Genomic DNA, 21062 nt, shown 5'->3' on the forward strand with positions numbered 1-21062 from the left:
GCAAAAAGTACTAGCTAACGCAAATAGATCTTTAATCAGCGCTCAGTGATTCTTTAATCTAATTGGTTCTTGCTTTTAGTTCTTTGTTGGATTGCAGACTAAAACAGTGTAATATAGCTGTAACAATGTTATGATGCTGCGATGAATCAATCACAAAAAAATCTATTTTTTTCTTTGATTAGTCTGTCTCATAACATTGTAATGACAGCGTCATAAGCGTTGTGTCTGCGATGTTAAAAATCAATCCGAGATTTTGGACAGAGAGAGAATTGCTCGCATTAATCAGTTGGACAAATCGTTCAAATGTGATTGGTCCATTTTCTCTTTGTCCAAGATTTCGGACTGATTTCTAGCATCATGGACAAAAAGCAATAAACCTCGCAAAAACCAATTATAATAAAAAAAATCACTGAATGTTAATTAAGCTGCTGTTTTTCTAGGTTATTTTCTAGGAATGTTAATTAAGCTGCTGTTCCTTTTCGCTGAACTAGCGCGGTTTATCTATTCTTTTTTTCTTTTCATATTGGAGAAAAGAGAAAAGACGAACTGTGTAAGAAGTTCAGCTAAAAAGAACAGACCGGTGTAACGCAGCCAATGGTCGCATTTAGCGGTCTCAACAGTTAAGTGAACGCTCGCAGTTATTGGTGTATTCTTCTAGATCATCCAATCAGACCTTTAGCACTAGAAGCATACGCCAATAACAGCGAGCGCTCACTCAACTACGAGTCCGCTGAACACGCGATCAATGTTGGCAACATTTTCAGGCAGTTAGTAACATTTCGTCGCGCAACGTTGACCACATCGATTGACGATCGACTGGGGCAAGTGTGCGCTTGGGTTCATTCGTTCGGTAACAATGGCGGCAGATCTGGACCAGTTTCAACAGCTTCTGAATACACTCCTCAGCACAGATAACGATGTCCGGACGCAGGCGGAGGTACGTTTAAACACCAGGTGAATTTTTGCGGCCGCGCTCCGCGGATGTCGATCGCGCGCCGGGAGGCGCGGTTGCCCGCTGCGCGGTCTTCGGCACATTCCTCGCCGAGCACGTTGCCGACGTGTTGTCACAGCTCGCACGGGGGTGTTATAGCCGGCATCGGCTAGCGGCGAATCGTTCGTCGATTGGCGATGTCACGGTGGTCGGTCGTGATGCGTCGATGGAGGAGGAGATCCATCGCGCAGTAACCGGGCGTTAAATTTCTAACGCACTTCCTCGCACGATCGGTCAAGAAATCCAAAATGGTGTCCTACATGCGGTCGGCGCGCGCCCCGCGTGCCACCCGTCAATTCCGCGTGTTCGGCGACAACGGATGTCGATGCGTCTCTCGACATTCTCGCCGGCGAGCTCGGTTACGCGGGGAGCGGCTCCTGGCGAGGTTCCGGTCCGCGTCCGCGCGGAGCGGCATCGCGTCACGTCCGCTCGTTCCCGCGCGCGACCCTGCGACACGCACGTTTCGCGAGATGCATCTTGTTTTCCCGCCTACACGCGAGCAATGCGATTTCCGGCGATTATCGTGGCATGCGTCGTCTTCGGCTGCCTCGCGACCCGCCCGATCCGCGTGCGAATCGCACGCATACGCGATTCGTTCGCATGGCTCGGATGCCCCTCTACGCGTTCTATATACGTCTCTTTTACCTTGACTCACGGCACGATCACGTGTCAGGCGTAATTCGTCGAATATTCATACGTGCGTCGATTACAATATGTACTTCAACACGAAATGAGTCAGATCTGGCTTGGTAAATTTAGTTCGGGGGTGGAAAGGTAGGAGAGAAAAAGAAAGAGATAGAAAACTTTGATTTTGGCATCTGTGAATAATTTAGATATATATTCACTATACATATATACTTTGTTCAGGATATAATACATAGTAACAGATCAAAGACATTTGCTTTTTAATATGGCATCTTTGTATTCTATTTTACAATTTTTATTATTGTTAGCTTGTTTATTTATTTTTAAGTTATTTATTATAGTTATTTATTTATATTGTATTGTTACTTTTCTTTACACTTTTATAACATTTAATTTTTCTTAGAAAAAATTGTATGAATATATAATTCTTCAAATAAGAGAAATATAATAAATATTTTTCAAACAAATGTAAACTTTGAATCTATTGCATAACTTTCTAAAAATTCTCATTTTTTTAGTGGACAGTAATTTACTCTTGTTGTCAAAGGAGAAGGAAATTTTAAATAATGTTATTTTTAATCTTTGAAATTATTTAGGAGGCGTACGGTAATCTTCCAGTGGAAAGCAAGGTGACATATCTTTTAACTACTGTTTGCAATGGTACACTTGCGGAAGATATGCGGACCATTGCCGCAGTGTTGTTGCGTCGATTATTCTCCTCAGAATTTATGGACTTTTATCCTAAGGTAAGCTTCTCTCTAATCTCTAGTTAGTATATAAAATTTTTTTGTTAAATTGTACTTTTTTTTCAATTTAGCATCGTTGATATATTATTTCTTAAGAACTTCTTATCAGGAAATTAATTTAAAAAAATTATCCATGTGTGAATCAAAGGTCAGTTAAAAATAAATTTGATATGTAATTATTCCATAGATTCCACCAGAAGCGCAAGGCCAGTTAAAAGAACAAATTTTATTATCAGTTCAAAATGAACAAACCGAAGCGATCCGACGTAAAGTTTGTGACGTTGCAGCTGAAGTTGCCAGGAATTTAATAGACGAAGATGGTAATAATCAATGGCCGGAGTTTCTTCAGTTCCTATTTCAATGCGCGAATAGTCCGTTGCCAGCATTAAAAGAGAGTGCACTTCGTATGTTCACGTGAGTTTTCTTTAAGTCTATCTTATGAGTGATATTTGTCAAAAAATAGAAGTAAAGAGTATTAAATGTATATATGTAGATCCGTCCCAGGCGTATTTGGAAATCAACAAGCAAATCATCTCGAACTTATAAAACAAATGTTACAGCAATCTGTTATGGATATGGCAAATTATGAGGTAATATTGAAGTTCACACACTCTTTCAGATTTTTATTTAGTCTAATGGGAGATCGATACACGAGTCTCGACAAGATAAGATTACTCGTCATAATTCTTCCAAAAAAAAAATATGCCTTCTGATGACTGTAACTTGTGAAGTATTAATTTACAGACAGATACGGGGCATACATTTTATATAAAACAATTTATGAACATCTAAAATTTTTTTTTAATTTCTGTTTTTTATTGTACGAGTTTTTATAATACTGTTTTTTTTTATCAGGTCAGATTTCAAGCGGTACGAGCAATTGGAGCATTTATAACATTACATGACAAAGAAGAAAATATATATCAACATTTCACAGAACTAGTTCCAGCTCTTGTACAAGTAACTGCTCAATCTATAGAAAAGCAAGACGATGATGCTCTTATAAAGGTGTTGATAGACCTTGCTGAAACCACGCCAAAATTCCTCAGGGGACAATCAGATAACATTATGCAGATGTGCATGAATGTAATCTCCAATGAAGAGATCCCTGACTCTTGGAGGCAATTGGCATTAGAGGTTATTGTAACTTTGGCGGAAACTGCACCAGCTATGGTGCGGAAAGTTGGTCAACGGTATATTGTAGCCTTGGTGCCATTGATATTGAAGATGATGACTGATTTGGAAGAAGATGAAAAATGGAGTTTCTCTGATGAGATCATTGAAGAGGACAATGACAGTAATAATGTAGTTGCAGAAAGTGCTTTAGATAGATTAGCGTGTGGCCTAGGAGGAAAAACAATGCTACCACTAATTGTGCAAAATATCCCTACAATGTTAAATAACAGCGATTGGAAGTATAGGTAAATATATAATCCCCCCCCTCCCCCCCATTTACGAGCTGCGATCTTATTGATGTCCAATATTTAATATTACATATATATGAACGCCAGTGTAAAATGTCACAGAAAAGTCAGCAATTACATACTTTTGTGTAATTGCGTTACATCTGTGATAGAGTGACCAATGAGATAAACCTCTTTTTCAGCTGCCGTTTTGGTAGTTGGTCTGAGATTCTTATTGAATGTTTTTTAAAATAACAATTGGCAGTTGTATATGATGTGACTGCTATAATTATAAAAACATACAGTTTTTTTTCAATATTTATTAGTTAAATAATAGTTTTATATATTTTTTAATCTCTTATCTATTGTGTACATATATAAAGAAATATATTTTTCATTATTTAGGCATGCAGCACTTATGGCTATCTCAGCTGTTGGTGAAGGATGCCATAAGCAAATGGAAGCTCTTTTACCACAAATAATGGATGGAGTCATACAATATTTACAAGACTCTGTAAGTACAATGACAAATTTATTTTATAATTTTATTTGATCAGCTTCAATTTTTTTCTACGCGAAATTATATATAGTGTAATTTACTAATTGTAAGATAAGCCGCAAATTATCCGGCAGTCGTATTCAAGTGGATATGACAGTGTTGCAATTGTGGCAAATTATGCAAAGGTTACAAAGAGATTTGTTCCTTGTGGTTCCTGAAAATTGATTATTATTAAGAATGATAGTAATCATAGTTTTGGAACATACATTTCCATTTGTATATGTATATAAATAGTATAATATAAATGTAAAAATTGTGCATAAATTAATATTTAATTTTTTTTTAGCATCCTCGTGTGAGGTATGCTGCCTGCAATGCAGTAGGGCAAATGTCCACAGATTTTTCGCCTATGTTTGAAAAGAAATTTCACGATAAAGTTATCCCTGGATTATTGATGGTATTGGACGATAATGCGAATCCCAGGGTTCAAGCTCACGCCGGCGCCGCTCTTGTAAACTTTAGCGAAGATTGCCCGAAAAATATTCTGATACCGTATCTCGATGCCATAATGGCTAAACTTGAATCAATCCTGAATGCTAAATTCCATGAATTAGTTGAAAAGGGAACGAAGCTCGTACTTGAACAGGTAAGTTGTGAGTTATAATAACTTGTAACAAATCAATATTGGTTCCTAAATGATTTGAACCTGTTCTAAAAATCCACCTTTTTTTCTTTTATGAACATTCGCAATAATGTGTTTTGCATGATATAAGTTATCAGCCATATGTAAAACTTCTTTACTTAAAGGATCAGGGAGATTTCTGTCAGAACTCTCTATTCTTAGCTTTTTATATGCAACCAATTATGGGAGCTATTTCTGTTACGCTTTACGTAAATTATTAATTTAAAAATTTTTATTTGTAATTTACGCTAGGACATGCCACAAATTAATCCAAAAGTCATATTCATTTGGTGGATATGATAGTATTGCAATTGTGGTAAATTAAGCAAAGGATACAAATCTTTTCTGTATTACTGTTTTGGTAATACAGATAAATAAGATTTGTTCCTTGCGGTTCTTGAGAGTTAATTACTATCATAATTGATAGTAATTTTAGTCTAGAACATATATTTTTATTCATATATAAATATAATGTAAATGTAAAATTCAAAGATAAATCACATTTATTGTATGATAAATCAAACCTAGAAACCTACTAATTACAAGTTCGACACTTTTATCAAGTTACACAACATTTCTGAGTTATAAATCGTAAAATATAAATAAATTACGAAGTGTTGGACTTAATGTGTAAAATTGAATTTTTGTTGCTTTTTATGCAGGTTGTCACAACAATTGCCTCTGTTGCGGACACATGTGAAGAGCAATTTGTAGCGTATTACGATAGGTTAATGCCTTGTTTAAAATATATTATTCAAAATGCAAATCAACAAGAACACAAAATATTACGAGGTAAAACGATTGAATGTGTCAGTCTCATAGGGTTAGCTGTTGGACCAGACAAGGTGATTAAATATCTTCTGATTTCTTTTCTTATATTTTCTGATAGAAAAGTTCATTAATTATCACTTGGATTGTTCAACAGTTTATTGCTGACGCTAGTGACGTTATGGATATGTTACTCAAAACGCATTCAGAAGGCGATCTTCCCGATGACGATCCACAAACCAGTTATCTTATATCTGCTTGGGCCAGGATTTGTAAAATTCTTGGTAAAATATGAGCAAGATTTCATATGCTATTGAATATATGCCAAGTTTTACATATAAGAATTTTTTTATCATTACATAATTTCTTAAGAGCATCTTTTTTTTTTATATAGGAAAACAATTTGAACAGTACTTACCATTAGTAATGGGCCCCGTATTACGAACAGCCGCTATGAAACCTGAAGTTGCGCTACTCGATAATGAAGACATGGAAGGTATTGAAGGTGATCTTGACTGGCAATTTGTTTCACTAGGCGAGCAACAAAACTTTGGAATCAAAACAGCTGGTTTAGAGGATAAAGCTTCTGCATGCGAAATGTTAGTTTGTTATGCACGAGAATTAAAAGAGGGCTTTGCGGATTATGCGGAAGAGGTTGTACGATTGATGGTGCCGATGTTGAAGTTTTACTTCCATGATGGTGTCAGAACTGCAGCTGCAGCAAGTTTGCCGTATCTTCTCGACTGTGCTAAAATAAAAGGTTAGATATAACATTTCTATTGAAAAGCTATATAACTTTTCTGTTGCAAATTGTCTCATCACATGTAAATCAATATACACAGGTCCACAGTATTTAGAAGGCATGTGGGCATATATTTGTCCAGATTTGTTGAAAGCTATTGATACAGAACCAGAATCTGAAGTGTTGTTGGAATTATTGTCTTCTTTAGCGAAATGTATCGAGACATTGGGCGCAGGTTGTTTGAGTGCGCCACATATGACTGAGCTTTTACGGCTTTTAGATAAATTACTTAAAGAACATTTTGAAAGAGCGGATGCTAGATTGGAGAAACGAAAAGATGAAGATTATGACGAGGTATTGTAAAATTTAATTGTTTATAAAAATTTAAGATTTTATAAATTTTTGTACATTAATAAAATATATTTATTGAATTAGGTTGTTGAAGAACAACTTGCTGATGAAGATAATGAGGATGTATATACGCTCAGTAAAATCGCTGACATTTTACATGCCTTATTTACAACTTACAAGTCTTCATTCTTCCCATATTTTGATCAAATATGTGGACATTTTGTAAAATTACTGAACCCCGAAAGCTCATGGTCGGATCATCAATGGGCTTTATGTGTTTTTGATGACGTTATAGAATTTGGAGGACCTGACTGCGCAAAATATCAAGAATTCTTTTTGCGACCTATGATTCAATATGTTTCTGATAAATCTGCGGAAGTCAGACAAGCGGCAGCTTATGGTTGCGGAGTTTTAGGCCAATTCGGTGGAGAAGGCTTTGCCCAAGCGTGTGCCGAAGCTTTACCAAAACTGATGGAGGTTATAAGCGACCCCGAATCTAGGTCGCCGGAGAATGTAAATCCCACTGAAAATGCTATTTCGGCAGTGACTAAAATTCTCAAATACAATAGCACAGCAATCAATGTCGATGAAATTCTCCCTCACTGGTAAACCAATAAGATTATTTTAAAAATAATAAATTATGAACACATAAACTTTACTCAAGACGCTTTCTTTTATAGGCTAACTTGGCTACCAGTCGTCGAAGATGAGGATGAAGCACCTCACGTATATGGATACTTGTGCGATTTGATCGAAGCAAATCATGCAGTAGTTTTAGGAACGAATAATGTGCATTTGCCTCGACTTATAAGTTTCTTTGCCGAAGCAATGTTCAGAGAAGCTGTGCCTAATGATCATCCCGTTATGTCTAGAATTCTTAGTATCGTTAGAGAAATACAAGTAAGTAAAAAGTTAACAATAGTATAAGTTTGTTTATATTAATCGTTGCAATTTCCAGATAACAAATAATTTTATTTCTTTCCAGAACAACGACACGATGTTTCAGGCGACCATAATGCAGCTAACAACAGATCAACAACAGGCACTTCACGAGGCACTTAGTGCCTCGGCACTAACAATAAGTTGAATTTTTAACATCGTAACAAATAAAAAAAATTAACGCGTAATTAATCTCCCGAAAAAACTGCAAAGGTTGTAGGTATATTATATCTACGAAACATTCGCCTAGTACACATACAAATATATTTAAGCATTTTACGTATTATTATCCACGTACTTGTTGAGAGTATGTATTTCTGTATCATTATCAGATATTAGTTTTCTATCGTCAGGGATTGTTAAACATTTGAAATTAAAATTAGTTTGTCATTATTTGGTTTTACAACGCTTCTACGAATGAAGTCGAGAAAAAATTTTATTGTGAATGAGCTCACATTTGCACAATTTAAAAAAAAAGCTATTCATATATCCTTAAAATATTTTAAACTCAATATTTTATACATATATACTTGTTGTATATATATACCTCTTTTCTTCTTGCTTCACATTGATGAATATTATTGAAATATTATTAAAAAGTTTATGAATAATGACGTTGACTTAAATCAGACATTCAAGCAATCAGACGATCAGGTGATAATGTTCTCCTGCCATTGAGAATCGAACGATGCTAAATTGTCTTAAAAATAAAAATGGCTTTGTAAAAAAATTGCGTAATGTTACATAAATATAGCTTTGTTATGCGAATATAACATTAAGGAATTATGATTTTGTCACTGTGATCTTACAAAAAAAATTTGTCTATTCTCAAATTGTTTCCACGTTCTGACAAAATGACAAAGCTAATACAAGATAGACTGGAAAGCCTCGTTGTAGCCATGAAGTAAACGCGTGACATTGTGATTTAGGTATTTTTATTATTAAATTTAGATACAGTAAATGTTATTTAATAATATCGATAATGTTGCAACGTTAAGGTTCTGTATACGAATGCCTTTGGAATGAAACGTAATGAAAAGTTTAAAAGCTTTTAGATATCAAGATCCAGATAAGACTTTGTGACATATAAAAAAAATGTACTTTTTTCCTCATAGATAAAAATGTTTATCTAAATGCTGCAAATTTTTGTAATCTTACAGCTAATATTTAATTAACTGTAACTTTACAACTTGCTCATGTCATAAACTAAACGTTATTCCAGAATAAAAAAGATATAAAAAATGTGTGCAAAAAAAGGACTTTTAGTAATACGAAATGCATTACGTTTCCTTGGGCTAAAATAACACCCAGGATGAGGATTGAAATGTTGAATAAGAAAGGACTGAGCGAAATAATTTGTTTAACAGCTCCTTCTGTACTTGTTGCTATTTATTTATAAAATATGTACTCCGATACTTGTGATTGTATATGAAATTTCATCAATGGAAAATTTATCTTTAGTACACCTTCACGGCTACTCCAGTATAAATGCTCCAAGTAACCTTTTTTTACTGAGACGTGTAGAGGAGTAAAAAGTAAAGAATAAACATTTCTTTGTACATACGTCGAAGTATATGAAAATATCGTGAAGAAGTATATAGAGTAGAAGTACTCGATTGTAAGTAATCCTTGATATACGGTAGGCACTGCCTCGGCATTTCACAGAAAATCAACAACTCGGCAACTTGTAAGATGCACATAATTGCAGCAAATACATACGGAAAATCAATACTGGATTATTTGTGCGATACGCATTTGCAACAGAAAGAGAAAAAAAAAAGAGAGTAAAATCAATGTGAAAGAAATGGAAAAATTATAATTCTTATATAGAGATTATTTTAAAACCATTATTAGCTAAAATAAATCTCAGCTTTGTAATCATTTGTTTTGCTCTTTACCTATATATATATTTTAATTTTAATGAATTTAATCCTATGACTAGTACATATATATACATATATATATATTTTTTAACAAGTTTTACGTTTTATATATAATACATTGTATATTTAATTTAATTTTTGCAAGTTATTAGATCGTCCTAGAATAATCATAAATTAAGTTAACTGCTTCTCGTCGCTTGACATTAAGTATCTTACGCGGCAATTATCTTTGAGTAAAATTTATTACAAGGCTAAATGATAATCTAATAGGTATTTTCTGTAACATGTAAAGATCGATAAGAGAGCTAAAGATGTGTATTATCATGCCATTTATAAGCATATAGTTGAAGTTTGGTAATTAAAAAATTATTTATATCAATTTACTGAATATCGATCACCATCGTAAAACATTTTTGTATATTACTTGATAAATACAGTGCTTATAATTTTTGAAAGTAATAACTGCAGGTGAAAGCAATACGCTTTTGCAACACATGTTACAATATACACCGAGACAGTTGCATTATTTATAGCACTCGTATTATTTTGCTGTTTCATTTTATATGAATAATCCGTATTCTAATATGTAGAATAGAAAGAGTGACGGATCAATGACGAACGAATCTGATGATCCGTTATCAAGTATTTTATTGGGCCGATTAATGTGCATCTAAAATTAGTCAGTGAATAATCCGAAACGATAACTGTCGTTAATTAAAATTCAATGGTTGAATTAAATTTCGAATGTATGTATTTATATTTCAGACTTAATTTCCTATTTTTCTTTGTATTTTAAAAGAAATACTGAAATGCAGGATTAACGGAGGATTCATACGCTTGTTTCTTCACTCAAACACGTGACATTAAATTTACATACCCTACACGAATTTTGCGACTTATACAAGGTGAGATACGGTGAGGTAGCTGGCAACCCGCAATCGTAAAATGAAAACGCACGTGTTTTCAAGTAACGGAGAAAACCTGATTTAAGAGCATAATTTGTACAACGGTACTTTGCAGTACAACGGCATAAATGCAAAGGTATTTCGTGCTTATACATACGCAACGTGTCATCGTAATTTTCTGCACTCGTGTGTTTCAGATGTTGATTTTACTTATAAGCATTTTCTTTGATTACAGACCGAGCTCAAATAAAAAAAAAGAGATCTACATTCTGATAGGAAAAGGATAAAGGTCTCGTCTTCAGCTGCGGTTGTTGATCTCCAATTTGTGGAAGTTTTGCTCTTCGTAACGGACCTCGGAAAAGATCAAGGTCTTGTAGACTAGTGAAAGATATCTAGAAGTTGCCTGAAAAACAAAATGGATTTAGCTGCAGAAAATTTTGTAGAATTACTACAAGGTATTTATAGGCACATCAAAACATTTCAAACATCTTTTTATAATTGTCATCTTTAGACAATGCATGTATAATTATAACTAATTAAATATGTGAAAAAAATATTTATAATAAATAAAATAAGTTTTGAATAAATATTAAAAAATAAATATATATTTGATTTTATATGTACGAAATCAAATATGTATCGTATAAATGCAAAATTTATTTTATTATTAAAATGTATCAATAACGCATATACATTATACATAAATATTTATTTTTATAAAATGGTCCTAATTTATACATACAATTACGTATTATTCTACGAAATATATATCTGAATTTATATTTTATATTTGATTTATATAAATTCGAAAACGTGAGAGATGGGATTTATTCATTCAGTGTTGCAAATGTCATCCGCTAAACGACGAAGACAAAGGTAAAATTCCTTGAATGTGCATTACGTGGCTGTTTATTTTTCTCTCTCGTTCCGATTTTTTTGCGGGTTTGTCCCACGTATAGCATACCCGCGTCCGCGTATACGTGTACATGTACACGCCGGCATGCGGAACGGCCGGTGCACACATGACGCCGGCGATCATCCGATATTACGTCATCGTCGCCCTCGTCATCGTCGCCCTCTCGCCTGGTGAGGCGCGAATAGCGCCCGCTGCTCTCGCCGCGGCGACCGGCTCATACGTGTTCGTGACGATAAAGCGGGCGCGACGCAGTGTTGCGCGACGGGTGTGTCGATACTAAGACGATCCGGGGAGTCACGCGGTGCATCCGGTCCTCCTCCGGATTATTAGATCGACGTCGCGCGCCAGCCCACGATTAGATAACGCTGTAATCGCCGCGAATCCAAATTGCGGAAATTCCCTCGATAAGGAGGAGAGGGATTTTTTTTTTTTTTTTTTTTGTGAGTGGTTTCGCGCGTTGTTGAACTCGCGTCGCGACGCCCGGCAAATTTCGAAGACTGCCGCCGGAGGCGCGGACAATGGTAAGACGTCGCACGCCGCTGCGTTACTTCCCATACAACACAGTGTTGCAAAAACATTGCAGCAATGGTAAAATAAGTCCGCTTTAGAAACATACGTAATTGTTGCAACAACATTGTGATAACACATGTAATATCGTATTAACGTTGCTGCAATACTGCAAAATTTTGTAGCAATATTTGCAATTTTTTTTTTGCGTGCTGCGATGTATGGGTTCCCAGGATCCTGCGCACATCGAAGATTAAATTAAAGATAGCGAATTGAAGATTCAGACTCGATTGATCGACCGGAACAAAGTTGAGAAGTTAAGGTCGCTCGAATTCTAAACTTTCAATTCGTAATCAGAGAGACACTAGCGAACGAGAGACAACTTTTCCCTCCTGCTCCTACCCCTTCGCGGTGGGATTCCCATCTGACGACGTGTCACGCGCGTCGTATTTCCGAGAATTCCGAGGGTGGATGCCCGTGATCGATGCGAGGCGACCAGAGCCTAGACTGCCAAGAGCGTTCTCCCCAGCAAACGAAAGTGTATTGAAAGTGGATAGAAATAAATTCACTTTGAGACATTTTCAAATTCGCGTTTCAGATTTTTCAAATCCATTTGAATCCAAAAATAATATGAATTCAGCATGATGAATAACTCATTTCGCATTTTAATCCATTTGAGCTCATCTGAATTCAAAAATATTCGGAAACCCTAGAGCACGAATTCGAATAAATTAGAATGAATTACAATTTTCAATCCATTTAAATTTATTTACGTTTGCTGGGTCTCTCTTGGACCTTGGGCGAATTTTTTAATTCGTCGATTGATAGGTCGTGTTATGCACAAATGGGGCTTTGCAAAGCAAGTTGCATAACACGATTGATCTGCCGAATTAAGAAATCGATTCGCCTACTACTATTATGCGCCAACAATAGTTTTGTTCCCTACAACTGCGCCGTTATAGTTTCATTGCACTTGAAATAATTCATACAGTCAGATGTTGAATTGAAAAGAGAAAAATTGCGAAAAGCAAATGGAAGTGTTCATAGCTGCAAAAAATAAATAATAAAATTTTAGTAAACACGGTAGACACACGTGGGAAATATTGACGTAACATTGTTTGAAATTGAATTTCTTTGCTTAACAATTCGCCTAATATTTAGCTAAATCGACGGGATTGTTTACACGATTTTTTTTCACGTAATAATACAAGCAATTACAAGCAATTACAATTATTGTAATAAATTATTATAAATTGTTACAAATTATAGCAAATGATTATAAATTGGATAACGTAACACAGAAAAAAGTGAAAAAGATAATTGAATAATATGTTTGTTAATATAGATACTTACTTGATTTTAAATGCAAATGGCATACGTTCATAATGAAGTCTCGGTGCGAAAAAATAAAGTGAGAAAATGTAGAGAGAGGGAGGAAGGAAGGAAGACTGCCGATGACAACGCGACGATTGCGATATCTCAAAGAGATCATGCGCAATGCATAATGCACGCAAAATCACATTCTACATACAGAGCTTGCATACGTGGCAAAGTTTTGAAAAATTGGTTTTGAAATTTTTTTTTTCGTCAGACGGATGAGACCGCGTCCTGTAAAAAATTGATGTGATGAATTTTTTTATTACAAAAGAATTTCTAAATCTCACATATGGATGTTGCTATAATTTCAAATAAATATTGATCAATTCATAACGAGACGCGAATCTCTTCCCTCGATAGAACTCTTCGCCGCTTGTATATTATTTTTTATTCGCAGCCAAGAATATCGTTCATTATGTTAATCAAATTTGAAAAAAAATTAAAACATTAGGATCAGAGTAAATTAAATTGAATTTTAATTACACTGACAATAAGAGAAAAAATATTTTAAAACCAAAAATTTTACTTATCACAAAAAAATTATTTAGTTGATAAATCCTAATAGTTTCATAACTTTTAATAAAGTTAAAAAATTCTTAATTGAAATATATAAATAAAATGAAATAATTTTTAATCAAGTAATTTTTTCTTGTAATTCTAGAAAATATTGTCAGATTATTTTTATCTTTAAGATAATCAGATTTTTTAATGTAAAAAACTAATTAAGTTTACTAATATTATTTGCTTAATTGTAAATTCATTATTTAAATGTAAGAAATATAAACTTGCATACTTTAAGCAATATGTCTACTTCAAATAAATAATTTTATAAAACAAATGTTTGCATCTAAGTATATGGTTTTAAGAAAACGTATTTTTTTTTCATTAAAAAAACTTCTCTCAGTGCACGAGTTGGACATTTACGCGTAAAATATAAATAATCCACATTACGCATATATAGTGTAAACTATATAAACAATGTTTCACGTGACATTTATGTAAATAATAATTTATAGATCATAGAGGATTCAGAAATAGTGAAAATTATATTTTATTTTTTTAATTCTTAATATTGTATATTTTTTATTTTATCAATATTAAAGTCAAAATACATTATTAATCTTATTACTCAATTACTTTTTTATTTTCTTCTGTATTTTATTATTCAATTTATATTAATTTACATTGCTAATATTGTCTACATGAAAAAACTTTACGTAAACATATCATAACAGTACGTAAATAATGTAGATGTAATTTTAAAATGTCACAACTTTGATTTTAATTTAACTTTAGTATTAAATAACTACGCGATTTCCGGGAGTTTTTTTTTTAAGTAAGCTTATCTAGATTTCTTTTTTTTATTGGTATTTTCTTTGAAAAATTTTGAAAAAAATAGAACATAGCATATATATAATTTTTATTTATATTTGCTATGAATTAAGAAAAAATACAATAATACATTTTTGAATGTATTACTTAAAGAGTTAATCTTAAAAAATTTAATTTTAAATTAAATCTGAACAAGAAAAAAAAAGATTTTCTTGCAACCAAGTCCGCTTTATCTAAACATTTCTTGGAGGGGTATATTTGTTTCTAGAAGCTGTCAAACACGCAGATAAAGTTCTAACGTCGACTATACACTCATAATGGCATGATCAGTGAATCTTGAGTCACGAATGGTGTACAGTCGAACTTAAAATAGACCAACTATATGCTTTCTTACAGTACATATGCAATTTTTCTGGATTAACTACAAAATAATCAAAATCGAGGAAGCACTCCATTTCGTCGATCTGTCAAACGTAGGACATGCAGCTAACGTTCGTTTACGAACCGAGAACTACCAATCAAACGTGGCACTCCTCGTTGAAGGCGCAATTTTTTTCGTGCATACATTCACACATACGAATCCGTCTTGGCGTCTCCGAACAGGCGTCGGAGTCTCTTCCGCGCGGGCCTAGAGGTTACACTCTCTGCGCTCCGGAGCGAGATGGACGTATAGCCGAGTGACAGGATGGGAGTAGGAGGAAAGATTGGTTAGTGCCGAGAGGCGCAGCTGCCGAGAACAGACCTATCGCAACGAGCGTCTGCTGGGTCAGCTCAGTCAGCTGTCGTGAGTGTCGAAGCGACTCGCGCACGACGAACACGTTGCAGTTTGCACGAAGGAAGTCGCGTCGCGAGTCTCGGTCGGTCTTCGTTGGTCTTCGTGATCCATTTGCGCTCGGTATTATCTCCACCTCTCGTCGCTGGAATCTTGGCCGATTCGGAGTAACGAGGAGGTTCGAGGGTTCGCGAGTTGCCAATCTTTCTCACGGAGCAGTTGAAGATTTCGCAACAACGGATCGCGAAACGGGACCACCGTATACCCTGGATAGCCGCCAACGCGCGTAAGTGCCGACGGCAAACGCGAGCGACGCTGAACGACGCCACCCACCCAGCGCGACTCCCCCTCGAGACACGATCAGCCGATCGGCGTCGCTCGTCTGTTCGCACGCGGCTTTTGCCGCATACACGCTCGCTCCGCGCGAATCTTTGTCCAACGGGACACAGGACTGACGAGGGCCGGGTGTGCGTGGCACGCGGCTTTATCGGAGGCACGGCACGTCGTCGTGTGACGTGTCGATCGATAGATCGTGAATTCCGATCTCCTTCCCGGAGCTGTCTCCTATGTCAAGGTCCTCCTCACTGGATTAGAGAATGTCGCAGATAACGCGCTCGTTATCTGTCGGCGATAGCGTAACTGCCGCAGATTATTTTTATTTTAAACTCGAGGCGATTTTGATTTCGTTGCCGCGCGAGCGTCGACGTTTTCATTCATGCGAAACGAAATCGTTCGATCGACACACTTATTTCCTCGCGTTTACGCAACGTCTCGCGTAGCCACAATTATTGTTACACAATAGGTCCGCGTTCGCAGGATCCTGATCCGCAATTGCGCGATATCTGACATTCATTTTTGTTTGCTTGCAGTTGAACCGAGGCTGCATGGCAACGCCGTCGAAAACGCCGTAGGAAAATGTCCAGGAAGCGCACTAGGGAGGAAACTATGCTGGCTACTTTGTCCCACCAGAATAGCGTCAATGGAGAGAGAGCATCTTGCTCCAGGGAGGACTCTCCGGTTCACGCTGTAAGTATTTTGATACGAAATCTCGGTATGAATAAATAAACAAATAAGTCGGCGTGCTATCGCTTGGCTGGCTAGTGGAAATGTACTGCGTTAAGAAAGCCTTAATCTACAAACTTGACATATTTCCCAAGACATCTATTTTGACTACTCGTGAATGACAAATTATCTCTCCATCGAGTCACATATACTAATCTATTTATACACCACATTGTGCTTAAATTAATATACACGCATGTCGTACAATTACATATACGTTTATCTTATTTAAGTATTCAGTTTTGACACTATAAAGTGTTGAAATATCTATAACGTACATGTGTACGTTTATGAACTCTTTGTATATATTTAGTCTACTGTTATTATATATTGTTATTGAGAAGAGGCTAATCATTAAAGTGTGGAAAATGTTGTGCAAAGATAATACATAATATTGCTTTTTAACTGATAATAGTCTGGCGTGATTCTAGATTGGCATATCTAATGTGATAAAAGCTTGGAAGTGTCTTATTACTGACACAGTCTTGCTTGGTAACTAAAAGCGAAGTCATCCTGGCATATAGAATTTAAACATATTGAGTACAATCCGGCTTGTTATTCATAAAGTTTATTTTCTAATTATATAATATCTGAAAGTGGTTAAATGCAATTGTGTAATTTATATTTTTGAATATATATTATTAAATAAAAATTCTGTATATAACTGAATTGTATTAAAAGAACAATGACTTGGGGATCCAAACAGAATTATAACAATATAAATTTTACATTTTTAAATGATTATAATGATCAAGTTTCTGTTTGTCAGGAAAGATTTCCAGTAAGTTTTATCTACTTTATATATTTTTACATAATATATATATATATATATATATATATATATATATATATATATATAATATTAAAAAAGGAGAATGCTATTATATAACATCATAAATCAAAGTGATATTGATAAATGTAATTGTAAAAGCATAAAAATTTCAATTTTATTATTCTTGAATTTTTAAATTCAAAAAATGTGACAAGATTTATTTATTTTAACATCACATATATACACATGTATGTGTACATCACATATATACACATGTATGTGTATGTATATATATATATATATATTTTATTTGCATACTCTTACACAAAATGTCAACAGCTTTATTGTAGTCAATAATTATTTATCATCTTATTAATGTATTTTATTCTCGTTTCTTTCAGTCAATTTGTAAAGAAGCACCTTTCAGCGATGAATCAGAGGCTATTACAGAGAGGAACGCATGCGATTATAACATGCGAATTACTTTAAAACAAGCAAGAAGTGGTAAAGGTACGTTTAAAACTAGCCACACATGTAAACTTATTAAGTACTTGTACAAGTCAATCGGAACGCGTGTATCATATTTGCAATAACTGTGCAGTTTTATCATTTAAACATTCCAATAGACTTGTACAAATGTTTGTACAAACATGTATGTGTAGTTTAAAAGTAATTATGTGAAACATACACCAAAAAATATATTTTAACATAATTACTTTTATTTGCAACACCAACTTCTAATTAGTTTTGTAAGTCTCCAAGTAAGGGAGTAGACACCACGTCCTAAATATGGTAGACAAACGCTTAAAGTAGAATGAGATAGATGCATTTGTAGAATGTAATAGATATGTGTATCTATCTCATTTTATTTTAAGCATCCTAAACATCATGGCATATCAATCAAAAATTATCTAAATGATACAATCTCTTATATGAGGCTTTCTAATTTGAATTAAGTCTGCCACGCCGCTACACACGCTTTGGTTTACTTGAGCAAGCCAGTTTAACACAATTATATTAAATGATTTTGCTCCACTTGTTTTGCACAAATCAAAATAATTATGCATTTTGTCGTTTACCTGTTTCAATAAACTTGCATAAGAGTGCTGCACATAAATACTTGAAAAATTGTTAGAACAAATGTAGTCGGCTGTAAAGATCCTATTAAATAATACTGATATTTTGATTTCTATCTATCATTTAAATATCTTTTCTTTTAGTTCCTAGGAAAATTAGAGTTTACGCCGATGGTATCTATGATCTCTTTCACCAAGGACACGCACGGCAACTTTTACAAGCTAAGAATATTTTTCCAAATGTTTATCTTATTGTTGGAGGTAATTATGCAAAATTTTATAAGAAAAAATATTTTTTAACACTCATATGTTAAATGTTTTTTATAAGAATTTTGTTTCTGTATAATTATTATTCTTTTTGACATTACTAAAATAAATTATAATATTGCAATTTTAATTTTTTTTATAGTATGTAACGATGAATTGACACATAGTAAAAAAGGAAGGACCGTAATGACAGACTTAGAAAGGTATGATGCTGTTAGGCATTGTAGATACGTAGATGAAGTTGTTCGAGATGCACCGTGGGAGCTTGATGATGAATTTTTGAAAAGGCACAAGGTGCATATTTTTACATCTTCAATTTTAATAAATATAGTACAAAATCTCTTTTTTTTTTATTGTATAAAAATTGCATGAACTATGTTGTATTACAGATTGACTTTGTTGCTCATGACGATATACCGTACATGACTGATGATGGATCGGACGTTTATGCTAAATTAAAAGCTAAAGGTATGTTTGTAGCCACACAGAGAACGGAGGGTGTTTCTACATCGGATATCGTTGCGAGGATAGTCAAAGATTATGACATATACGTCAGAAGAAATCTCGCACGAGGTTACAGCGCAAAGGAACTTAATGTGTCTTTTCTCAATGTAAGTAACATAATATGAGTTTGTCACGTTTACATTGTTAGATTTAAAAAGATATTATATTAAAGATACAAACTAGTTATAAAATAAGAAATAGTTACAAGAAATATGCTCAGGAAAGAAATCTTACAGGAAAAAAAATTTCGCCTACAAAACAAGTTTGATGACCTAAAAGATAAGGGAAAGCGAGTAATGGAAAACATTGGCGAGAAACGAATGGATATGATAAGCAAGTGGGAAGAGAAATCTCGGGATTTTATCGATGCTTTCCTCTTACTCTTCGGAAGAGAAGGCAGACTGGTATGTACATGCATGTGTACATGTGTTGCGTGTTTCTCACATATAGAAATATGTGTATTCTTAACTATATAAATTTTATGAAAATATATTGAAACTTTATATTTGTAGTCAACAATTTGGAATGAGAGTAAAGGCCGCTTAATGCAAGCTTTATCTCCACCGGCAAGCCCGAAAAGGGATGGTAGTCCAAGCAGTAGTAATAGCAGTAACAACGACGAAGACCAGACAAGGTACGTTTTTTAATATATCATGACGGGTCCCATCAAATTTGTAAATTATAATTTGTATAAAATAAACAAGAAAAACAAAATAACAGGATTAGTTTTAAGTTTTGCAGTTGATAATTCATAAATTTAATTAATAGACTTTTTAAGTTAATGAGACCGGCTCTATCTGTATGAAACATACAGATTCATATTATATTTGACTATATTTTAATTTATATACCTCGATTTACAGTCCACCACCAAAGAAAACGGGACGCTTTGAGTTTTCACAAAATAATCACTATTTGAGTGATGATTATAGTGATGATGAAGAAGAACATCTACACTCCAAATGATAACTAATTACATTAAAGAGGCATATATTCTCACTGACCAAAACAAACGTGCAATTTTTATTTATTACCTTAAAAGTTTAGATGTATTTTCATACACGAACTGCTGATGATGCTACTATGCTTAAATGGATTTTGTATGGTATTAGCTAGTGTTATACATTAAAATTTCCTGTCGTGATGTAAGAGTTTAGTGTTTTTGCAGATTTTATTAATTAGATCATAATGATAATAGATGATACATGTAGACTATCTGAGTCATGTACCATCAATGTTTTTTTTTAGTATTATCGCTTTTGAAATATTGTTACACTGCTTAGTTCCTATGTTACTTAATGCAGATATATGTGAATTATTTACCTTTAATTTGGTATTTTCTTACAGTTGAAAATTACAATTTATATATGTATCCATATTTTCAAGAATAGGCACGATTGATTAAAATTGTATTTATATTCAATGTAAGATATTAATATGTACTAATATTTTATGATTAATTTTGTACAGATTTTTATAAAATAATTAGTTAATTCAATAATTACATAATTTATTTTTTATCTTTGGATACAAATTCAATCATAATTTAATTTAAAGTAATATTCCAATTGATATTTCAAGAGTTAAGTTTTATTTCAATTATAATAATTTGGTATTATTTTAAGTAACAAGACATACGAAAGACAGATACTTCTAAGTTTGAAAATGTATTTTTATTGCAAATATAAAAAATAAATGAATATTTGGAAAATTAGGCATTTATAATGTTTTAACATGATATTTACATATCTTTATTTCGATCACATGATCTTGACACTCTTAATTATATTATCGCGATTTGAAATTCTGAATTGTTACAATAGTCACTCAAAACGAGCAAAGATTACAAAAGACTATTTTTTCCCCATCATTTCTTTTCTTTTCCACAAGAAATGATATTGCGTTTGTGCAAATCAAGAAATG

The 21062-nt window shown here is 33.9% G+C and overlaps 3 protein-coding genes and 1 non-coding gene across 10 annotated transcripts in view; 3 read left to right on the plus strand and 1 right to left on the minus strand.

Moving 5' to 3' along the window:
- Window positions 1-783: 783 nt before the first annotated feature.
- On the plus strand, window positions 784-9533 carry LOC105195644 (importin-5). 2 transcript variants are annotated; one of them, XM_011161154.3, is made up of 14 exons: window positions 784-937; window positions 2233-2382; window positions 2570-2796; window positions 2876-2972; window positions 3238-3803; window positions 4191-4299; window positions 4631-4930; window positions 5629-5811; window positions 5892-6018; window positions 6129-6494; window positions 6577-6830; window positions 6912-7432; window positions 7508-7727; window positions 7813-9533. In XM_011161154.3, exons 1-14 carry the CDS (start codon window positions 857-859, stop codon window positions 7912-7914), a joined length of 3303 nt encoding a protein of 1100 aa, XP_011159456.1. In that variant the 5' UTR covers window positions 784-856; the 3' UTR covers window positions 7915-9533. The 2 variants fall into 2 exon arrangements, with proteins under 2 accessions (XP_011159456.1, XP_039304074.1); XM_039448140.1 differs by lacking the exon at window positions 784-937 and adding an exon at window positions 1741-1765.
- On the plus strand, window positions 3019-3147 carry LOC113004126. Its single transcript, XR_003268872.1, has one exon.
- LOC105195643 overlaps window positions 9146-21062 on the minus strand; it is a 133524-nt gene continuing 121607 nt past the window's right edge. For 2 of the 3 annotated variants that reach the window (XR_005574532.1, XR_850714.3), the window contains exon 5: window positions 9146-10957. The gene's annotated coding sequence lies outside the window, so the exon portion shown is untranslated. Of the gene's footprint in view, window positions 10958-15191; window positions 15478-21062 lie in introns of those variants that run through there. The other variant, XR_005574533.1, reaches the window with a different exon arrangement.
- LOC105195638 (choline-phosphate cytidylyltransferase A) lies at window positions 15471-20288 on the plus strand. 4 transcript variants are annotated; one of them, XM_011161142.3, is made up of 9 exons: window positions 15471-15744; window positions 16328-16484; window positions 17694-17802; window positions 18513-18629; window positions 18778-18929; window positions 19025-19246; window positions 19376-19543; window positions 19652-19773; window positions 20003-20288. In XM_011161142.3, the coding sequence occupies exons 2-9, from the start codon at window positions 16374-16376 to the stop codon at window positions 20103-20105; spliced, it is 1104 nt and encodes a 367-aa protein (XP_011159444.1). In that variant the 5' UTR covers window positions 15471-15744; window positions 16328-16373; the 3' UTR covers window positions 20106-20288. The 4 variants fall into 4 exon arrangements, with proteins under 4 accessions (XP_011159444.1, XP_011159446.1, XP_011159447.1 ...); XM_011161144.2 differs by lacking the exon at window positions 15471-15744 and adding an exon at window positions 15847-16032; XM_011161145.3 differs by lacking the exon at window positions 15471-15744 and adding an exon at window positions 16133-16260.

This window comes from Solenopsis invicta, chromosome 4, assembly GCF_016802725.1.
Source record: "Solenopsis invicta isolate M01_SB chromosome 4, UNIL_Sinv_3.0, whole genome shotgun sequence".
In the NCBI taxonomy this organism is placed as follows: Eukaryota; Metazoa; Arthropoda; class Insecta; order Hymenoptera; family Formicidae; genus Solenopsis; species Solenopsis invicta.